Source organism: Myxocyprinus asiaticus, chromosome 8 (genome assembly GCF_019703515.2).
Source record: "Myxocyprinus asiaticus isolate MX2 ecotype Aquarium Trade chromosome 8, UBuf_Myxa_2, whole genome shotgun sequence".
NCBI lineage: Eukaryota > Metazoa > Chordata > Actinopteri > Cypriniformes > Catostomidae > Myxocyprinus > Myxocyprinus asiaticus.
Window position 1 is genome coordinate 52972501 of NC_059351.1, and position 24507 is coordinate 52997007.

At 36.7% G+C, this 24507-nt stretch overlaps 1 protein-coding gene and 1 gene segment (V, D, J or C); both read left to right on the top strand.

Annotated features, from left to right (window-relative positions):
• LOC127445130 (CMRF35-like molecule 8) overlaps positions 1-5209 on the top strand; it is a 5738-nt gene extending 529 nt beyond the window's left edge. For both annotated transcript variants that reach the window (XM_051704941.1, XM_051704940.1), the window contains exons 2-6: positions 1-80; positions 3005-3052; positions 3146-3259; positions 4259-4302; positions 4411-5209. The exon at positions 1-80 is cut by the window's left edge. In XM_051704941.1, the coding sequence (XP_051560901.1) occupies positions 1-80; positions 3005-3052; positions 3146-3259; positions 4259-4302; positions 4411-4725 (601 nt within the window). In that variant the 3' untranslated portion in view covers positions 4726-5209. The remainder of the gene's footprint in view (positions 81-3004; positions 3053-3145; positions 3260-4258; positions 4303-4410) is intronic.
• A 10622-nt stretch (positions 5210-15831) lies between these two features.
• LOC127445415 (Ig kappa chain V region BS-5-like) lies at positions 15832-17916 on the top strand. The segment is given in 3 exon segments: positions 15832-15989; positions 16293-16598; positions 17431-17916. Coding segments are annotated over 3 exon segments (450 nt in total).
• Positions 17917-24507: the final 6591 nt, after the last annotated feature.

Sequence of the window (24507 nt, forward strand, 5' to 3'; positions counted from 1 at the left end):
TGCTGGGAAGTACTGGTTTGGTGTAGATGTCAGTCTGAGACCTGATTTTAACTCAGAATTCCAGTTAACAATCACCAATGGTAAGATCAAAATTGTAATTCGTTTTTTTTTATTTTTATATAATTTGGCTAGTCTGCAAAGAACACTTTGAGATTTTATCCATAAACATAAAGTTATCTATTTACATTTTAAGTAGTGAAAGACGATACATTGGCCAGACCGATTAATTGGCTGATGTTTGGCCATTTTGGAACCGTGTTTGCTTGGCAAAATAAAAAGCGTGTTAACTTTCACTTGTGTCAGTTCCAAAATCTACTAATGTAGTTTTCTTTTCAGGTTTATGCAAATTTGAGTACATTTTGCATACAACAAATGTTTGTTTCACTTTAGAAATGTTGTGATTTGCTGTATTGAATTGTGTTATGTTTATCAGAATTTATATCATCCAACGGCCATTCTGCTCTAGATATCAGTATCGCATCGGCCATTGAAAAACCCATATAGGTCAACCACTATTTTTTTCAATTTCAAGTCAATTGTGACTCCTCATTAGGGCTGCACTATTAATCGAATAGAGAATATTAGATTCAAATTAATCATAACTGATTTATGAAAAGCTATGATTTAAAATCAGTGATAGCAGTCCATGAAGGTTTGCTTTTGTTGGACCAAAATTTTCAGGATCAGCTGTAGTCCTGATCCTGAACTTTGAAATACCAAAACTTATCAAAATGAACAATTTGGATGGAAATGAACTTTCAATATATTGACATTATTTAACTGGTGTCTACTTTTAAAAAAAATGGTTAGTCATAACTGGAATTTATACTGTACAGTGCATAATGTAAAATCTTAAAGTCCTTAAACCTTGATGCCCATTTTTCAACTATCCATTTACAATAATCAGTTGACAAACTGTTTGGGATCATTTGTATTCAGGAAAGCTGACTGTACGTCAGTCACAGGGCTTTTTGAGGTACCATTGAGGCAACGTCCACATTAATCTGGATTAATTTGAAAACACAGTTTTTTGCCGTTTTCCCTCTCAGTCCACTGCTGTTTTCAAACGTTTTCAAAAAGTTGCTCGTCCACAATGAAACATTTGAAAACACTGAAATCCCCTTACTGTGCATGCAAAAAAATGGGGTTCCATGGAAGGTGTGAAATGCAATTATCATGGTGTTCTGCCGTGGACTGTCTCAGTGTGGACGAAAGGCCAAAACGTAGAGAAAAAGATGCGTTTTCAAACGAAAACGTATTAATGTAGAAGTAGCCTGAGAGACACATTGGTTTCAGATGGGATGTGATACTGATGGAATGGGATTCACCCGAGTTGACTTCCTTTTATATGTCTCATAATGACTCACAGTTAGTATAGGCTATATACAGGTGCATCTCAATAAATTAGAATGTCGTGGAAAAGTTCATTTATTTCAGTAATTCAACTCAAATTGTGAAACTCGTGTATTAAATAAATTCAATGCACACAGACTGAAGTAGTTTAAGTCTTTGGTTCTTTTAATTGTGATGATTTTGGCTCACATTTAACAAAAACCCACCAATTCACTATCTCAAAAAATTAGAATATGGTGACATGCCAATCAGCTAATCAGCTCAAAACACCTGCAAAGGTTTCCTGAGCCTTCAAAATGGTCTCTCAGTTTGGTTCACTAGGCTACACAATCATGGGGAAGACTGCTGATCTGACAGTTGTCCAGAAGACAATCACTGACACCCTTCACAAGGAGGGTAAGCCACAAACATTCATTGCCAAAGAAGCTGGCTGTTCACAGAGTGCTGTATCCAAGCATGTTAACAGAAAGTTGAGTGGAAGGAAAAAGTGTGGAAGAAAAAGATGCACAACCAACCGAGAGAACCGCAGCCTTATGATTGTCAAGCAAAATCGATTCAAGAATTTGGGTGAACTTCACAAGGAATGGACTGAGGCTTGGGTCAAGGCATCAAGAGCCACCACACACAGACGTGTCAAGGAATTTGGCTACAGTTGTCGTATTCCTCTTGATAAGCCACTCCTGAACCACAGACAACGTCAGAGGCATCTTACCTGGGCTAAGGAGAAGAAGAACTGGACTGTTGCCCAGTGTTCCATAGTCCTCTTTTCAGATGAGAGCAAGTTTTGTATTTCATTTGGAAACCAAGGTCCTAGAGTCTGGAGGAAGGGTGGAGAAGCTCATAGCCCAAGTTGCTTGAAGTCCAGTGTTAAGTTTCCACAGCCTATGATGATTTGGGGTGCAATGTCATCTGCTGGTGTTGGTCACTGCACCTGTTTACCAAGAAATTTTGGAGCACTTCATGCTTCCGTCTGCTGACCAGCTTTTTAAAGATGCTGTTTTCATTTTCCAGGAGGATTTTGCACCTGCCCACACTGCCAAAAGCACCAAAAGTTGGTTAAATGACCATGGTGTTGGTGTGCTTGACTGGCCAGCAAACTCACCAGACCTGAACCCCATAGAGAATCTATGGGGTATTGTCAAGAGGAAAATGAGAAACAAGAGACCAAAAAATGCAGATGAGCTGAAGGCCACTGTCAAAGAAACCTGGGCTTCCATACCACCTCAGCAGTGCCACAAACTGATCACCTCCATGCCACGCCGAATTGAGGCAGTAATTAAAGCAAAAGGAGCCCCTACCAAGTATTGAGTACATATACAGTAAATGAACATACTTTCCAGAAGGTCAACAATTCACTTAAAATGTTTTTTTTTTTTTATTGGTCTTATGATGTATTCTAATTTTTTGAGAGAGTGAATTGGTGGGTTTTTGTTAAATGTGAGCCAAAATCATCACAATTAAAAGAACCAAAGACTTAAACTACTTCAGTCTGTGTGCACTGAATTTATTTAATACACGAGTTTCACAATTTGAGTTGAATTACTGAAATAAATGAACTTTTCCACGACATTCTAATTTATTGAGATGCACCTGTATATGAGCTGGGGTTTCCTTATGTGAAGGTGAAATTTCACTCTCGTTTTCTGTGCAGGAAATCCACAAATACCAAACACTCAACGAAACCAGGAAGAGCACGGAGGTGAGATTTTTCACACACTTCTTCACACAAACACAAAAAAAGCATTTGGTTGCTTTTTTCCCAGATAAGTCAATCTCAACTTTGCATCAACAGAGACTTATTCAAGGTTCATGATGATGGTGGCGTTGATGTGTGTTTGCGCACTGTTTTGTGTGGGTTTGTTTGGCCTGTTTCAAGTGTTGAAACACTACAGCCACAATATTTCAGGTGAGCAGATCTATGGATCATCACAACCACACCAACACCACAATGACCCACAGGCTGTAGCACAAACAATACATTTAAAACCAGTACAAAAATTTGTTTCATTACAAATATTATCTAATGAAACTGAGGGGTGCCAATTAAAAAAAAAATAATAATTAAAGCATAAATAGTCAATCTATTAATTTGAAAATAAACATGTAAATAAATTAACCAATTTATATGTGGACAAATACATAGACATATTTAAATGTATTTAATTAATATTTAAAAATTTGATTTATATTTAACATTAAAATTGTGAATAAATATATCATATGTTTAATTCATGTTTAAAATGGAATTAAATGTAACAATAAAATTGCATTTTAATAAATAATTTTTAAATACACCTTTTATATCGCATTAAAAAAGTATTTGTCTTTTTTTTTTAATAATTTGCTAATGGATTTTATTTATTGTTTGACTTTTGCCATTGGCTAATGTGTTAGGGTTATTTTATTGTTAAATATAATTAAATTTTTAAATATCAAATAAATAGACACATTTAAATTGATTTAATTCTTTATATATATACATTGGTTTATTTATTCACATTTTTATTTTAAAATGAATAGATTGGTCATTTATTCCTTTTTTTTTAATTGGCACCCCTTGGCCTTCATAATTATCAGCATAACAGTTTGAGCAAAAAGTTATGCATGGATTTGAGAGTTTGGAACAGACACAAGGGGAAGCTAAAACTTTTGTTAATCAGCCAAGTGGGCTTCTCAATTGGCCAAATATCATCCAATTAATAGCCATCTGATGTTTACATCATTGAAACAGTATGTAATTCTAGTTTGGTGGATACAGAATTGAAATATACAGTATGTTTTAATCTGATTCAATATAAATGTACAACACTGAAACAAGAACAGATGTGATCTATTCATAGAGTGTTGTAATTCATTATGATCCATTTAAGAACAAAAAAATCTAGTTTTTATACATTCTTTTCAGTTTCTGCTCCTAACCGCACCAGGGCAATATCAGACTTAAAACAGGTGAGCTTATAACACATTCACATTCACAACTACTTATTTTAATATTGGTGAAGATGCCGTTATCAGCTTATAATTTTTCTGACTATTATATTTATTTATTTTATTCAGGATGACCGCCAGAGAATCAAACATCCTGTCCTTCCAGACTCACCCACAGCTGACATTGCTGAAGGTTCTGCTGCAGGGGAGTTTCACAGACCCATTAGCACGGATTACACAAACACAGAAGCAGCTGACATGACAGTGCCTGATAGAGATTCCTATTACATAGATGTCGTCCCAGCACAAACAGACAGTTCAAGTCTAGGGCAAATTTACACAGAACTGGACGTCAATAGACAGAGCCATGTGTATCAGTGTCTAACTGATCATTTAGTTCTCGAGTCCTTCTATCACAGTATTGATGGTACGGACCAGAACTAAATAAATAAATTCTAGTTTCCTCCTACAGCTACGGCACTCAAAAGGTGTTGAGTTTTTGTTTAAATGAATATATATATATATATATATATGCAAATATATTCATTGACATTTACAGTATGTGTAGACTATTATGTGTAGATAAACTGTTGGTTTGTCTGTGTACAAGCTTAGTTTAGTGGAAAAAGTAATGGTATAGTCGCTAGTGCAATATATGAAGTATTTCTACAGCGTAATTAAAATAAATAACATGTTAAAACCAGTGAAACGTGACTAAACCATAGTTAGATATTCAAAGTGTACCTACGAAAAAGATGCAAATAATAGCCCAAGTCTACCTCAGATAGATTCATGAATTCAATTGCAAGATGCAGTGCTTTTGACTCTAGGCCAGTGAAAAGCTTATTCAGTGATCTAGAAATAAATCACACAATACATTTGATTTCTAAAGCCACTTTTTGTATGATCTAATCAGTGATTTACTCGCCTGCCACAATAATGTCTTTGAATTACTGTATCTGAATTATTTTTTATATTTACAATTATTTTGATTAAATATATTTTGAGTTATCTTTATTTGTGGGGTTTTTCAACAAATATTCATGAGACACTGATTAATCACACATAATTACTCAATTAATTATATATATATATATATATATATATATATATATATATATATATATATATATATATATATACACACGACCGGTCAAAAGTTTTGAAACACTTGACTGAAATATTTCTTATGATCTTAAAAATCTTTTGATCTGAAGACGTATGCTTAAATGTTTGAAATTAGTTTTGTAGACAAAAATATAATTGTGCCACCATATTAATTTATTTCATTATAAAACTAACATTTAATTTAAAAATAAATAAATAAAGGTTTTTGAAATTGATGACTTGGACCAAATAATAAAGAAAAGCAGCCAATAAGTGCCCAACATAGATGGGAACTCCTTCAATACTGTTTAAAAAGCATCCCAGGGCGATACCTCAAGAAGTTGGTTGAGAAAATGTCAAGAGTACATGTCTGCAAATTCTAGGCAAAGGGTGACTACTTTGAAGATGCTAAAATATAACACAGTTTTGATTTATTTTGGATTTTGTTTAGTCACAACATAATTCCCATAGTTCCATTTATGTTATTCCATAGTTTTGATGACTTTACTATTATTCTAAAATGTGAAAAAAGTGTTTCAAACTTTTGACCGGTAGTGTGTGTATATATACAGGTGCTGGTCATATAATTAGAATATCATCAAAAAGTTGATTTATTTCACTAATTCCATTCAAAAAGTGAAACTTGTATATTATATTCATTCATTACACACAGACTGATATATTTCAAATGTTTATTTCTTTTAATTTTGATGATTATAACTGACAACTAAGGAAAATCCCAAATTCATTATCTCAGAAAATTAGAATATTGTGAAAAGTTTCAACACTGAAGACACCTGGTGCCACACTCTAATCAGCTAATTAACTCAAAACACCTGCAAAGGCCTTTAAATGGTCTCTCAGTCTAGTTCTGTACGCTACACAATCATGGGGAAGACTGCTGACTTGACAGTTGTCCAAAAGACGACCATTGACACGTTGCACAAGGAGGGCAAGACACAAAAGGTCATTGCAAAAGAGGCTGGCTGTTCACAGAGCTCTGTGTCCAAGCACATTAATAGAGAGGCGAAGGGAAGGAAAAGATGTGGTAGAAAAAAGTGTACAAGCAATAGGGATAACCGCACCCTGGAGAGGATTGTGAAACAAAACCCATTCCAAAATGTGGGGGAGAACCACTACGCACAGACGTATGCAAGACATGGGTTTCAGCTGTCGCATTCCTTGTCAAGCCACTCTTGAACAACAGACAGCGTCTGAAGCGTCTCGCCTGGGCTAAAGACAAAATGGACTGGACTGCTGCTGAGTGGTCCAAAGTTATGTTCTCTGATGAAAGTAAATTTTGCATTTCCTTTGGAAATCAGGGTCCCAGAGTCTGGAGGAAGAGAGGAGAGGCACACAATCCACGTTGCTTGAGGTCCAGTGTAAAGTTTCCAGTCAGTGATGGTTTGGGGTGCCATGTCATCTGCTGGTGTTGGTCCACTGTGTTTTCTGAGGTCCAAGGTCAACGCAGCCATATACCAGGAAGTTTTAGAGCAGTTCATGCTTCCTGCTGCTGACCAACTTTATGGAGATGCAGATTTCATTTTCCAACAGGACTTGGCACCTGCACACAGTGCCAAAGCAACCAGTATCTGGTTTAAGGACCATGGTATCCCTGTTCTTAATTGGCCAGCAAACTCGCCTGACCTTAACCCCATAGAAAATCTATGGGGTATTGTGAAGAGGAAGATGCGATATGCCAGACCCAACAATGCAGAAGAGCTGAAGGCCACTATCAGTGCAACCTGGGCTCTCATAACACCTGAGCAGTGCCACAGACTGATCGACTCCATGCCACGCCGCATTGCTGCAGTAATTCAGGCAAAAGGAGCCCCAACTAAGTATTGAGTGCTGTACATGCTCATACTTTTCATGTTCATACTTTTCAGTTGGCCAAGATTTCTAAAAATCCTTTCTTTGTATTGGTCTTAAGTAATATTCTAATTTTCTGAGATACTGAATTTGGGATTTTCCTTAGTTGTCAGTTATAATCATCAAAATTAAAAGAAATAAACATTTGAAATATATCAGTCTGTGTGTAATGAATGAATATAATATACAAGTTTCACTTTTTGAATGGAATTAGTGAAATAAATCAACTTTTTGATGATATTCTAATTATATGACCAGCACCTGTGTATATATACAGGTGCATCTCAATAAATTAGAATGTCGTGGAAAAGTTCATTTATTTCAGTAATTCAACTCAAATTGTGAAACTCGTGTATTAAATAAATTCAGTGCACAAGACTGAAGTAGTTTAAGTCTTTGGTTCTTTTAATTGTGATGATTTTGGCTCACATTTAACAAAAACCCACCAATTCACTATCTCAAAAAATTAGAATACATCATAAGACCAATAAAAAAAACATTTTAAGTGAATTGTTGGCCTTCTGGAAAGTATGTTCATTTACTGTATATGTACTCAATACTTGGTAGGGGCTCCTTTTTGCTTTAATTACTGCCTCAATTCTGCGTGGCATGGAGGTGATCAGTTTGTGGCACTGCTGAGGTGGTATGGAAGCCCAGGTTTCTTTGACAGTGGCCTTCAGCTCATCTGCATTTTTTGGTCTCTTGTTTCTCATTTTCCTCTTGACAATACCCCATAGATTCTCTATGGGGTTCAGGTCTGGTGAGTTTACTGGCCAGTCAAGCACACCAACACCATGGTCATTTAACCAACTTTTGGTGCTTTTGGCAGTGTGGGCAGGTGCCAAATCCTGCTGGAAAATGAAATCAGCATCTTTAAAAAGCTGGTCAGCAGAAGGAAGCATGAAGTGCTCCAAAATTTCTTGGTAAACGGGTGCAGTGACTTTGGTTTTCAAAAAACACAATGGACCAACACCAGCAGATGACATTGTACCTCAAATCATCACAGACTGTGGAAACTTAACACTGGACTTCAAGCAACTTGGGCTATGAGCTTCTCCACCCTTCCTCCAGACTCTAGGACCTTGGTTTCCAAATGAAATACAAAACTTGCTCTCATCTGAAAAGAGGACTTTGGAACACTGGGCAACAGTCCAGTTCTTCTTCTCCTTAGCCCAGGTAAGACGCCTCTGACGTTGTCTGTGGTTCAGGAGTGGCTTAACAAGAGGAATACGATAACTGTAGTGTCTGTGTGTGGTGGCTCTTGATGCCTTGACCCCAGCCTCAGTCCATTCCTTGTGAAGTTCACCCAAATTCTTGAATCGATTTTGCTTGACAATCGTAAGGCTGCGGTTCTCTCGGTTGGTTGTGCATCTTTTTCTTCCACACTTTTTCCTTCCACTCAACTTTCTGTTAACACGCTTGGATACAGCACTCTGTGAACAGCCAGCTTCTTTGGCAATGAATGTTTGTGGCTTACCCTCCTTGTGAAGGGTGTCAATGACTGTCTTCTGGACAACTGTCAGATCAGCAGTCTTCCCCATGATTGTGTAGCCTAGTGAACCAAACTGAGAGACCATTTTGAAGGCTCAGGAAAACTTTGCAGGTGTTTTGAGTTGATTAGCTGATTGGCATGTCACCATATTCTAATTTTTTGAGATAGTGAATTGGTGGGTTTTTGTTAAATGTGAGCCAAAATCATCACAATTAAAAGAACCAAAGACTTAAACTACTTCAGTCTGTGTGCATTGAATTTATTTAATACACGTGTTTCACAATTTGAGTTGAATTACTGAAATAAATGAACTTTTCCACGACATTCTAATTTATTGAGATGCACCTGTATATATATACACACCAATCAGCCACAGCATTAAAACCACCTGCCTAATATTGTGTAGGTCCCCTCGTGCTACCAAAACAGTGCCAACCCACATCTCAGAATAGCATTCAGAGATGATATTCTTCTCAGCACAATTGTACAGGGCGGTTATCTGAGTTACCGTATATTTTGTCAGTTTGAACCAGTCTGGTCATTCTCTGTTGACCTCTCTCATCAACAAGGCATTTCCATCCGCAGAACTGCTGCTCACTGGATGTTTTTTTGTTTTTGGCATCATTCTGAGTAAATTATATACATTTCTATAACTGCTGATCTCCTGGGATTTTCACGCACAGCAGTCTCTAGAATATACTCCGAATGGTGCCAAAAAACAAAAAACATCCAGTGAGCGGCAGTTCTGTGGATGGAAACGCCTTTTTGATATATCTGAAAAATATCCAGATATAATGTTTTAAGACATCACCCAGGCCTAGGGTGAAGACATTCTGAATATCAAATTGGTAGCATCATTATCAATATCCATTTATCTTATTTTGTACAATTTAAGCACCTTCTCATGTTTTGTGCAATCTTTGCACAACAAACTTAGTTAACTTTTTCTGTTATTAATAAAATACCCTATCATAACTGATATGTTTCCTCAATACAGGATATGTGAAAATGAGCCCAATATTCTTTCCAAGCTTATCTACAGCTCAAAGTGATATATTTTCCGCTGTAAAGGAAATTCAAAGACTTCCAAACAAGTCAAGTCATTTTTATTTGTATAGCGCCTTTCACAACACACATCGTTTCAAAGCAGCTTTACAGAATATCAGACATTAAAATAAAATAAAACTGTAATATCTATAATGTTTAAGGGGCCGTTTACACAACAACGTTTTCAACTAAAAACGGAAAACTCTCTATGCATTCTCGCTGTTCGTTTACACAACAACAGCGTTTTGGGGGGTCCTGGGTAGCTCAGTGGTAAAGATGCTGGCTACCACCCCTGGCATTCACTAGCTTGCTAGTTCGAATCCCAGGGCGTGTTGAGTGACTCCAGCCAGGTCTCCTAAGCAACCAAATTGGCCTGGTTGCTAGGGAGGGTAGAGTCACATGGGGTAACCTCCTCGTGATCACTATAATGCGGTTCATTCTCAGTGGGGCGTGTGGTGAGTTGAGCATGGTTGCCGCGGTGGATGGCGTGAAGCCTCCACATGCGCTATGTCTCCGTAGCAACGCGATCAACAAGCCACGCAGGTTGATGATCTCAGACACGGAGGCAACTGGGATTTGTCCTCTGCCACCCTGACTGAGGCGAATCACTACATGACCACGAGGACTTAAATGCACATTGGGAATTGGGCCTGAAAATGCAAACTTTTGAAAACGGGTTTCAAAGTGCACGTTTTTGAAAATGATGCCGTTATCGTCTCCGCGTAAACATACAAAAACGCAAATTTGTGAAAACGATGACGTCATGCACACGTGTATTACATGTTCAGTCTATAGGCATGCATGTGAGTACTTCAAAACAACACACGAGACATTCAAAACTACAATGGCGGACTGCAGGACTGTGATTGTGCTGCTCAAGACTTGTAATAATAAAGCAACCTCATCGTCCGTCCAGACAAAATTGCTCGATGCTTTCGCCATCTTCATTGTTTGTATTCACTGCTCCGTGGAAGAATGCTTATGTGCGCAGGCGCGTACTGTCTCTTTACAAAGTTACATTGCCAACTACTGGCCTGGCATGCATAATACAGCTTTTTTAGTTGTTTTCGCAGATCCGTGTGAACGGGGATCATTTTTGACAACATTGTCGTCTGAACGCAAAACTTTTCAAAAACGCAAAGGAAAAACTTTTACGTTTCTAGAACATCGTTGTCGTGCAAACATACCCCCAGAGTCATCATTGTGTAGTTTGATAAAATATGATTGTTAATTGTGTTTAAAAATATATTTATAACCCCAGTGAGCAAGCCAAAGGCGACTGTGGCAAGGAACACAAAACTCCATAAGATGTTGGTTACTGGAGAAAAATAACTTTGGGAGAAACCAGACTCACTGTGGGGGCCAGTTCCCCTCTGGCTAAACAACATGAATATAATGCCAATATGTCTTATTTATGTGCATAAATTTGCATGGTTTAAAATGATTAAACTAAGTAAGTGTTAAGGGTCAGTGTTTAAACAAAGATTTTGTATGAACTGTAAGATTAATGAATAATGTCTTTGAAGTTCATCCTGGATTAACTGCAGAAGTTCACATAGATGCATTGTCCTTGTTAGTTGGCTGATGAAGGCTTTTGTTGGCAATTAATTGATAGTCTATGTATTCCATTTCAAGAGTGTAGTCCATCATTAGACCGAGGTGATGCGGGCAGAGATCAATGAGGTGCATCACAGTTCAACCGGCAGGTCATTTCGGTGAGGTCTATCCTAAGTCCAAGGTTCAGGCAATGGCATATAATGTATCCCATGTCTTATGGTTGGAGTTGGCATCAGTTTGTTCTCTGAAGTCTATTGTAATAGACTGAAGTGATGTTTGGCTGGCACCGGCTGCTATTAGTCATCATCACACAGCAACACATAGCAGTGGAGTCCAACATGAAGCAGGAATGGAGCTGGATCCAGCTGGTTCTGGTGACCTCAGGATAGGAGTCCCGAGGTTAAGACAGGGAAACAAATAGAATAATATTAACATAGATGCCATTCAATTTATTGCAGATTTATAGATCACGATCAATGTTTCTGGTTTCTGGTCCGGCAGACCTAACTAAAGCAGACTAATTGTGAGTTGATGGATAAATTAGGTGTATGCCTGGCTAAATAGATGAGTCTTTAGTCTAGACTTTAACCGAGTCAGTGTGTCTGCATCCCGAACAGTGTTAGGGAGACTAATCCATAGTTTAGGAGCCAAATATGAAAAGGATCTACCTCCTTTTGTGGATTTTGATATTCTAGGAACTATTAACAGGCCAGAATTTTGTGATCATAATGAACGTGATAGAATATAGCATGGTAGAAGGTCACTTAAGTACTGCAGAGCTAGACCATTCAAAGCTTTGTATGTAGTTAACAGAATTTTTAAATTAATACAAAATTTAACAGGTAGCCAATGTAACGACGATAAAATGGGGCTAATATGATCATATTTCTTGGTTTTCATCAGCACTCTGGCTGCTGCATTTTGAACCAGTTTAAGTTTATCTATTGAACTTGCAGGACATCCTCCCAGTAATGCATTACAATAATCTAGTCTTGAGGTCATGAACACATGAATTAGTTTTTCGGCATCAGCAACAGAGAGCATGTGTCGTAATTTAGCAATATTTCTTAGGTGGAAGAATGCTGTTCTACAAACATTGGTAATTTGATTTTTAAAGGACAGATTGGTATCAAATATAACACCTAAGTTCTTCGCTGTTGAAGACGATGTAACAGTACATCCATTGAGAGTCAAATTATATTTTAGCGGCTTATTTTTAAAGGTTTTTGGTCCAATAATTAATACCGAATTAATAATTTGTCGGAATTGAGTAGAAGGGAATTTCTGGCCATCCAATCTTTTATTTCATTGATACACTCTGCTAATTTGGAGAATTGTGAAATCTCATCAGGTTTTGAAGAATTATAAAGTTGGGTATCGTTGGCATAACAGTGGAAACTTATTCCACGTTTCCTGATAATATCTCTCAGGGGAAGCATATATAAGGATAAAAGCAGAGGCCCTAAAATTGATCCCTTTGGCACTCCATACTTTAGTTTGATTTGACAATTTCTCATTTACACAGACAAAGTGGTAGCGGTCTGCTAAATAGGACCTAACCCATGCTAATACAAGTCCACTAATGCCAACATAATTCTCAAGCCTATTCAAGAGAATGTCATGATCTATGATGTCGAAGGCAGCACTAAGATTTAAAAGCACTAGAAGTGAAATGCAGCTGCGATCAGATGATAAGAGCAAGTCATTTGTAACTCTGATAAATGCAGTATCTGTACTGTGATGAGGCCTAACTCCTGACTGAAATTGTTCATATACTATTTCTCTGTATAAATGAACATATTTGGGAGGATACTACTTTTTCTAATATTTTCAACATAAACGGGAGATTTGAAATCGGTCTATAATTAGCCAATTCTCCAGGATCAAGTTGTGGCTTCTTAATAAGCGGTTTGATAACTGTAATTTTAAAGTTTCTTGGGACATGTCCTAAGGATAGCGAGGAGTTAATAATATTAAGAAGAGGTTCTGAGTTTACAGGGAATACCTCTTTTAATAGCTTGGTTGGTATTGGATCTAACATACTTGCTGTCGCTTGTGATGTTTTGATAATTTTTTTAGCTCTTCGTGACCTATGACAGCAAAGGATTGAAGTTGCACGTGAGGGAAATTATGAGACACTGTTTTCTGAGGTACTGTGACAGATGATTGCATAATTCCAATTGTATTTCTGATTATTTAAATTTTATCAGTAAAGAAATTCATGAAGTTATTATTATTGTGCTGCGACGGAATATCTGGTTCTGTTGAGGCTTTATTCCTATCCAATTTAGCCACAGTACTGAACAAACACCTAGGATTGTTGTGGTTATTTTCTATGAGTTTGCTAAAATATGCTGACCTGGCAGCTTTTAGTGCCTGTCTGTAGCTACAGACACTATCCTTCCATGAACCACGAAATACCTCTAATTTTGTATTCTTCCACTTGCGCTCCATTTTCCGAGCTGCTCTCTTGAGAGCATGAGTGTGATCATTGTACCATGGTGTGGGGCTTTTTTCTTTAATTTTCTTTAATCGAATGGGGGTGACACTATCAAGAGTGCTAGAGAAGACTGTATTTATATTTTCTGTTATTTCATCAAGTTCTTCTAGGCTTTACTGAGTGTATGAAATAGATATGAAAGATTATAAGCAAAGCTATCTTTAGTGGTTGAAAGAATAGTTCTACCTGAATGATAATGTGGTGTAGATTGAGTGACATTAGCTGATCGCAGCATACAAGAGACGAGGTAATGATCCGAGATGTCATCGCTCTGCGGCAGTATTGCTATAGTATCAACATCAACTCCATATGACAGAATTAAATCTAGCATATGATTATGGTGATGAGTCGGTCCTGTCACATTTTGTCTGACTCCAAGAGAGTTGAGAATATCCATAAATGCTAATCCCAATGTGTCATTTTCATTATCTATGTGAATGTTGAAATCACCAACAATTAAAGCTCTATCTACAGTAACTACTAGATCTGGTAAAAAAAAATGCAAATTCACCAAGGAAATCAGAATAATCCTGGGTGATCTATATACTGTAGCAAGGGCAAAAGAAAACAAAGATTTTTTTTATTTATATCTATATCTGACAGTGTCACATTTAGCATTATTAGTTCAAAAGACTTAAACGTATATCCTGTCCTCTGAGTAACACCAAAAACTTTACTGTAAATTTCAGCAACACCTCCTCCTCGACCCTTCAGACGAGGCTCATGTTTATAACAATAACCTGGGGGAGTAGATTCATTTAAACTAATATATTCATCCGGTTTAAACCAGGTTTCAGTCAAACAGAGCACATCCAAACTATGATCTGTAATAATTTAATTTACAATTAGTGCTTTGGTAGAAAGAGATCTAATGTTTAGTAGCCCTATCTTTATATGATGTTTATCTTTATTTTTATTTTTTGTTTTGTTCAAGTTTGACCTTAATCAAATTTTTCTCTAAATGATTTAGTGAGAGTTTTGTGTTTGGGTTTCAGGAAGCAGACACAGTCTCTATATGATATCCAGGTGATACAGTCTCTATGTGTTGTAGTTTATGTGACCTGTGTGACGTCTTAAGTCGTCTTGATAGGCAGTGCTTTAAGATCGATGCAATAATCCGTGTAACAGAGGAGAAAAACGGGTGTGCGCTGTAAAATGCGCACAGTTGAATCGCGATAAGAGAATAATGGGATAACCCGATACGCGCTGAAAAATGGCAGATTAAAGGATTAAAAGCTGAAAACTGATAGATAAGCGATGCTAAAAAAGCTAGCAGGCTACAAACACAGACTCGAGCTAGGCACCAGCAGTAACAGGTAAAATACACACAGATGAAACAGTAGCAAAGCAGAAAAACCTGAAACACGTGGTAAAATGACAAAGGATAAAACAACGAACGTATGAGAATAAGAATAAGCAATGCTAAGTAGGCTACAAACACACGTGCAGCGTGCAGTCAGCAACAGGAACAGAAAACACAAACACAGAAGCTGCTCCTGCTACAGATACGTACTACATAGATGTGGATCTGGCACTAACAGACAGTCTAAATCTAGATCAAGTCTATGCAGAAATGGACGTTGATTCTATTCAAGAGTCAGTCTATGAGAGCACTGATCAAACTGCTGATGATCTCCAAATCCTCAATCAAAAGTCAATCAAAATTTTTTTATTTTTTTCTAGTTTTCTATTTCTAATGTGTTGGTTTCATATATTTGGAGAACAATCATTGAATAGAGTTCTTTAATAAAGTTCTTAAGGTATTGCCAATGTGCACTTCTCAGTTCTTAGCAAGGGGAGTGGATAATCACCACAGAAACTGACTCATTTATCAGTATTGAATAAAATTTTATTTAGCGGTATTGAGATCAGCACAGACTGGCTTTCTGACGTACTGTAGAAATGTGTGTGTGAGTTTAGTGTGACAAGAAGTCGTGTTGCATCACTGCAGCATCACTGATAATGTCGGAAGAGGATGAAGAGAAAAATGCAGAAGTAAATAGTCAAACACAAGATTCTGACGAGGAGCCATCTGAGGTCAAAACCGTACAGTGGATTGCACCCAAGTGCTGAGGAGTATGACATTTTTCAACATTTGGAGCTTTCTAGTTGTTTTTTTCTGCATATTTTCAGGTGGGTTGACATTTGTTTCTCTCGTGAGAAAACTAGTTACTTCAGTATGTTAAGACTTATGACACCTTATGTGTCTTCCTGTCTAATTTCTCTGTAAATGTTTTGGAAATCCATTCTTGCATAAACTGTAGCACTAAATATAATGAGACCATTTGCTGTAAGAACAATTTTATGAAGGTTTTACACAGAAATTCATCCCAAAGTATTTTCTTAGCATATGTTTAAGACAAATTACTTTCTGAATGACTTTATAAATGTCTTTAGTCATTTTATGTCACATCCTGTCTGACTCTGTTTTTCCAGCTGAGTCTATGACTCCTGTATCTGCTCCAGTAGGAGGAAATGTCACTTTTACGTGTTCACATTTCCTGGCCAGCTCCAATATAAAATTTTTCTGCAGAGATGATTGTGCAGACAAGAATATTCTCATAATATCTGAGACAGGAAAAAGAGAGACTCGCAGAGGGAGATATACTCTTCACGACATGGGGTCAGAGTTCACAGTGACCATCACTGACCTACAGAAATCAGACTCTGGGACATATATCTGTGCAGTTCAGAGATATATTAAAGACACTTACAATTATGTTACTCTAAATGTGATTGAGGGTAAGTTAATCATTCATAATATTGTTCAGTTTTAGACTTGTGGTTGGTTTTACTTCTACGTTCTTCTTCATTGTGGACATGGGCAATTCAAGAATTATGGATGTGACATTTGCAGTGAAAATAATAAATGTATCTTAATATTTAAAGTACTCATTACCAGTATATCAAACAATTTATATGTATAATCATAGACCATTGCAGCTAGAGTTCAGACATCAGAAAAGATTGTTTCCAGTTTATATCGGGAAATGTGCTTGCGTTACAGATGTGACAAAAATGGACAAGTTATTGGGAGACCACACACTTTGAAAAACCTCTGTTAATAGAAATGCACAATCCATAAATAATAATAGCCACATAATTTAGAAGGGTTGGCATTCCTGTTATATCTATTTTTATTCATTGTCGTTTTCACATAAATGGGGAAAAACTGGCATTACGGACGTGACATCTCTTCGTTACAGACGTGACAGCTGTGAAAGCAGCACACACATCATGAGGGAAAACCATCCAAAATGCTATGAAATCTGCAGACTTTGACCTCTGAGACACATTATATTATGTTTTAATACCATCAAGGCTGCATGATGAATTGAAATAAGATAGAAATAGCCATTTTTCCATGGTATGGTTGATATTTTCGTGGTATTGCCCAAATATGAATACTTTGTTTTAAATTTTGAACCTGCAACAGCAGTAACAATGACAGTCATACCTCTGTTGCCTGTCAAATACGGATTCATTTATTTTATCATTTGCTGGGCCCTCTACAACATTGATGGAAAGTTTATTTTGTTTATTTTATTTCTCTAACAGTTTTTATCATCCACAGGCTCAACACAAATGCCTGTTCCAGCAAGTACATCCAGACAACCTGCAAGAAGAACAACTAGAGAAACAACAGGTATTCATCCAATGTAGCTCCATCCATCAATCTATCAAATGTAGCTGTGTCCATCATCCATCCATCCATCCATACAGTGTAGCTGGATCCATCAATCCATTCATCATCCATCAATCTGTCCATCCGTAATACATCCATACTGTATATCCAGCACAATGCAGTCATTAATTCGTCCATCTTCCATCCATCCATAATCATCTGTCAGATGTACAGTAGCTGTATCCATCTGTCCATTTATCAGTCCATCCATCCATCCATCCATCCAGTGTAGCTGCATCCGGCCATCCGTCCATCCATACAATGTAGCTGCACCCATCAGTCTGTCCATCATCCATCCATCCATTATCATCTATCCAATGTACTGTCCGTTTGTCCATCTACCATCCATCCATCCGTCCATCCAATGTAGCTGCATCCATCAGTCTATCCATCCAATGTAGCTGCATCCATCAATCTGTCCATCATTCATTCATCCATCCATCCATCCATCATTATCATCCTTCCAATGTAGCTGCATCCATCAATCTGTCCATCATTCATTCATCTATCCATCCATCCATCATTATCATCCATCCAATGTAGCTGCATCCATCCATCCATCCATTATCATCTATCCAATCTACCTGCCTCCATCCAAAGTAGCTGCCTGTAAATAAATGTTTTTTTTTTATTTTATATATATATATATATATATATATATATATATATATATATATATATATATATATATATATATAAATAAAGGAACACCAGGGATTGGGAAGTCGACTGCAGCCACAAAATCACCAGCAGCCTCAAGCAGATCAGCAGTGTCTGGTAATAAAAGAGTCACTAAAATTCTGGGGTCAGATGCAAGAAGCCCCTTAACTTAAGAAGCAGTGACAAACACTCTTACATTTATAACTTTTAAGGGGTTTCTTGCAACTGCCCCGTGATGTTCTTGTATGTATGCTTGTATAAATGCATATAGTGCTAGTTAAGATTCAAATATGATATTAATTATTGATTCATGCTTATGTTTGTTTTGTTTCTATTCCCAGGACATTTGGTTTATTTTGGTGCTGGTCTTGGTGCACTTGTGCTGATTTTAACAGTCCTCCTCTTCATATTTATCAAACAAAAGAATAAGCAGAAGAGATGCTCCTCCACTCCGACATCAGCAGTATATCAATCTGATTCTGTCAACTACGCCACACTGAGCTTCACAGCGCAATCAGACAGTCTGCACTATTCCTCTGTGTTTTTTATCAAGGAGCCTGACTTCGATATCAACAGCAGTGAGAAGTTTTCAGGGGACACAACACTTTATTCATCCGTTCGGTCTTAATAGGAATCTCATGTCATTGATTCAAACTCGATCAATTTCACTGTTACTAAATGATTGCAGATTAGGTTGATTTCAAAAATGACCTTTGAATTTATAACTTAAATAAATTTTAATTGTTGCAAATTCTCAAAATTGTGCCAAGTTGTGATATTTTCGATTCAGGCAAGTGAAACAGCTAGTGATTCATACTAGCAAGTATTCTTTAATTGTAACATTAGCAGTAGTCCGTGAAATGGTTAATCACAGATAAAATCGCAAATAATCAGCATAAAAGTCATCGATACAACTCCAGCAGTTCAATTAATGTCTTCTATAGCAATACGATCGCTTTTGGTGTGAAAAAAATATCAGTATTTAATTTGTTTTTTAAGTTAACACTTCCGGTAAGCTTCACCAGAGTGCTGAGATCACGCGGCCTCTTGTGTGACATATTCGCATTTGCACGTTACGGACGTAATCTCACCTTCTCCTCTAGGTTGAGACATCCTGGACAAGCACACAAATGCACCATTTTGAGTAAAAAACAGATCAATACAGATCTAAACTAAAACCAACCAAGCTACTGTATAGCATTCCTCCTTGCACACAGCATTGCTTACCACACCCTCCACAGTATTAGCAAGTCCCTTACCCACCGTAGGCAAATTTTTTCAACTTATATCAATGTTAAATTGGTGATCTGGAAGGATTTCACCGTGGTGCCATCTGACCATCTTAAATATGGGACAAATTGCATCCCGTATTGATGCAATATGGGAGGCATCATTTTATCTTTAAATACGGGACGATCTCGTATTTTAAGGGACGGATGGCAACCCTATGCACATACCGCTGCTGACTGAAAGCGATGATTTAGAGTTAAAAAAGGACTTAATTATTTATATTTTCTTGCATCAAATGTGATTGTATCACTTTAGAAGACATTAATTTAACCACTGGAGTATGAATGATGTTTATGCTGACTGTCTGTGATTTTTGGAGCTTCAGAAGTGAAATCACCATGCACTTGCATTTCAAGGACCTACTGAGCTAAGATATTTTTCTAAATTTCTTCAAATGTGTTCTGCTGAAGAAAGTCATACACATCTAGGATATTTTGAGGGTGAGTAAATTTAATGAGAGTATTTATCCCTTTAAGCAATTTTAGTCTTATAGTTTCCCTTTAGTGCATATTGTGTAATCTGTAGGACAACAAGACCTTGCATTGCTGTTGCAAAGGATAACGGACATGTTTGCACACACACTCACACTCACTCACACACACACACACACACACACACACCTCAACATTTGGCGCACAAAACCTGAATAAGGTAACAATGCATAATGCAACAAAGCAAGAGAATGTATTATTAGTAGAGCTGTCGAAGTTAACGTGCAATGTTCCTTTAACGTCACTATTGTTTTTTAACACTGTTAACGCACGTCCTTATATGACCCTTTTAATAAACCATGCCCGTCATGAAAGCAGATGGTGGGAGATGTTATGCTGAGACCTGTACCAAGTGTTCTATCAATGTAGCAAAGCAGGGGAACATGTAGAATGTACACGCACAAAAAGAAAAAACACAGATAGTGCTCGTAACATGATTGCAGCGGCTATTTGAACACCTGCCTTGCACTGCTCACCAGAGCTTTAGTGCTGGCCTATGTGTCCAGGAATGATAAAGTTTGCCAGATAAATTGGAAAAAATCTGCTCATCTGCTGTGTTCAGCAGTGTTCATTTTCTGTTGTACCAACTCTGTTGGTAGGGTAGGTTGTGTGTAAATAACTGAAAAACAATAAAACATCTGAATTAAGCATATTTTGTCCACTCATAAGTTATTAATCGCAATTAACTAGAAGAAAACATGCGATTAATCGCGATTAAAAAAAAATATCGTTTGACAGCCCTAATTAATAGTAGTCATCAACTCATGTGACTTCACTACATCTATTGTTTTGGGGCCACCGTATGTTGGTTTTATAGAAAACATAAAATTTATGAACACTGTAAAAAAACAACAACCAAAAAACGGTACTATTCCGGCAGCTGGGGCGGCAAAAATTCTGTGAAATAACGGAAAATAACTGACTCATAAAAATACAGTAATTTTCCATAATTAAAATACAGTTTGTAGCTTAATTTTACTTATCTTCTGTATTTATTTATTTATTAGCTTTTTAATGTTTAATGAAGGATATTTACTTGTGTAAAAACAATGAAATTACCTATAAATATGGTCAAACACTGCTATAATACAAATAATCAGCCTTAAAAGTGCAAAATAGTGCTGTTATTATTTGGGTTTTATTGTATAATTTAATGAAAAAATCTTGTACATATAATCTATTTTTACTGTAAATTATATAGCTAAAAAAACAACAACAACAAAAAAAACTTACATTTTATTGTATAATTACAATAATATACTAATCATTGTAGATCATATTAAGTGTAATATGAGTTTTTACATGTAACTTTGCATAAATGTTTTTTGTATATTTAATAGATCTTTAATGTTAAAAAAGTATGACCATTTTTAAAATTAACTGAGTTAACTTTTTATTTTTAAATGTCCAAACACTAAAAAAAATATTATGATCACAATTACAATCATTTTGTGTTAAAATGGGTATCGATGTGTGAAAAAGCAGCATTACATTATCTTTCTTATGCACCATTTGAAACTGTCACTTATTTAAAACTACAGAAAATATTTGGCCTCCAATTCAAAAATGTGGTTGAATGACAAATTATAGAATGATGACATGTATCTTTACTATACAGCTTTTAAACAGTCAGCACACACTTACTTCCTGTTCTTAACATGTATTTAATTCTGTTATCCAACAGACCAGAACAGAAAACAGTTGCTCCTCTTGCAACATTCTTGCTTACAAAACTTGAAATTGTGTGCAATTTGTAACAATTTGTTATTCAAATGAAACTACTCTGTGCCAAATGGCTTTTAAGGAGTCAAAATAAATAAGTAATAAAAAAATTAAATAATCAAGAAATAAATTAAACTAAATTAAACAGTCTTTTTCCAATAGTGTGATTGGTGTGATTAGATTTAGGCATGGGCGACATGGGCAGTTGCCCAGGGCGGGGGGCGGCACAAAGCACCCCCGCCCCCCATCAACAACGTGTTGAAGCGGGTTTTGCCCAAGGTGCCATAAAATCACCCCATCAACAACTTTGGGGGCATGTTGAAGCGGGTTTCGCCCAGGGTGCCATACAAGCTAGAAGCGCTACTGAGTGTGAACCTACTATATACTTAAAATCTGAGTAGAATTTGTGTAGATGCATCAGTTGTACTATCAGACAACACTTAACGCATGCTCAAAATCAAGAATACAGTGGGCAAGAGCGAGTCTTTTGGAAAATGTTTTCTTTTCTGAATAATGTTTCTTTTTACTCCCTCCATTCGTAGTCCGCAATTTTTGATATCAGGGAAAGAATTTTTGGACTAACTGCCAGCTGCTTTCTGGAAGTGTTCTGCTCCACTTTTGATCCCTTGTCGGGATTTATCTTGAAAATGCATCTGTTGAATGAAATACAACAAACAACTTCAGTGATGCAAAGTGGACTCTGCTGTAATATACTCTTTTAATATACTCTTTTTCTCGTTTTAATTTTACATTTTCAGAAGGTCCAGAATCGAATAAAGAAATAATTGCAGTCAATAGCTTGGGTGTGGTCTCTGCAGGTTTGGGTGAGAAGCAGTTTTTTTTTTAAACCGGACCTGTGCAGGACTCGAGCACCCGGAGGAAGCCTTTGCAAAAACAGAAGTAACGGGGGGGGGGGGGGCACACCAAGCATGACAGCAATATACTTTCCTGAACATTTCCCTCATTGGCCATTGGCTAGTCCATTTGGAATTGCAGTAGTCAATTATTTGGATGTTTCAGTAGTCATAAAACATATTCTGCAACATATGTTTAATGAAAACCCTGACTTGTCTCTGCATATTAAGCAGGGATATGAGAACATATTTTAATATTCCAACAATTACATCACCTTTAAGTGACACAGTCAAGGTCCATTTTCTTGTCAAATGGTTCAGAGGTGATGATGATGATGAAGCAGACATTTCTTCCCATTTACAGATGGAATATGAGAACGTGACCCCAACAGTCCTTCCAGATTCACCCACAGCTGATAATGCTAAAGCTTCTGCTACAGTGGAGATTCAGAGACCAACAAACACAGAACCAGGAATCATGGCTGATCCTAATAGAAATTCCAACTACATAAATGTTCCTCTGGGAATAACAGATAGTCTGGATCGAGAACTGGATGCTAGTAGAAGCAGTCATGTGTATCAGTGTCTTACAATAGATTCTAGTCAACAGTCAGTCTATCACAGTATTAATCGAACTGCAGACTGACCACAGAATCCTTATAAACAACTAGTGAAAATCTGTAATTTCCCTTCAGACTTAACATAATTTAGGGGAGACCGGGGCAAGTTGTCTCACAGGGAAGTCAAAATCTGGACTCAGAGGTCCAGTTGCACAAATATGTTTTCTCTAGCAGAGGTTTTGCATGTTGATTTCAAGCCCTCCTAAATTAGAGTCATTTTGTGAATTCTACCCTCCAAAGTAAATTTTTACTATGTATTTTTATTTTAAATAAGCGAACATAATAAAACCACACTGGCAACTATATTATGAAGGCAGATTTTTACTGAAAGGGTTAAATGTGTTCTTATGACAAAAAATTTCTTTTCATGAAAGTCAGGTCGGGGCATGTTGTCACATTTGTTTGACCTATATACTACAGTATGCTAATGTAAAGATATGTACATACTGAATGTTTACATACAATATGATTAGAGGATATTTCAGAGAGATAACTTGACCTAAAACAATAATAGTTTGTATATTTAACTGTTAGATATGTTCTCCTTCCACATTGTGTTATTTTTTTAAGAAACCTGGTCTAAGATCGATCTTTGCTGTAATTCCTGTGTCACACACACACACACACACACACACACACACACACACACACACGTCAAAACCATAAAAGCATCAAGAGGGTGATGAATTTGTGTGTCTTGATTCACCCTGAAGGGGTTTGATTATTTGCAATTATGACCGACTGACTGTGCATTATCCAGCTTATTACACTGATACTTAACAAATAATTTATAAAGTGGACATGAAATAATAGTTGAAATTGTGTAATTATGTCAGAAGGAAGGGACCGCAGAGTCTCCAGAAACAGCTGAATTCATCCTTCAGTTTGCTTTAGAGTTCTGTTGGTCTTTATATTGTGAAAATGTCCATCTGACTCCTCATTATCCTGCTTATTAAATGACTATTTGCCAAATAAATAAATGGACATGAAATATTGATTTGTGTTAATTTTTTTTTATTAGTTTACTCGTAGAGATCGCAGAGTGATATGAGAAATAGGAAAGATGATTCACAATAGAAATCACTTTATTTTTTATGAATATGTGTACGAAACCCTTCATCTAGTTAATATATAGGCTTTAAAAAGCTTAATTTAGGTAAATGGCCTACTTATATACATTACAGAGCATTGTAATAGAGCCAAGTGTCTGTCAAGAGTCCCCACTGTGTTTCGGGCTTGTTTATAGTTAAATGTCCCGCATTTTGCAACCAATTTTAATTTATTTGTTGGTTTTTTTCTGGCTAACCCTTGTCATTGTTAACTTGTCAA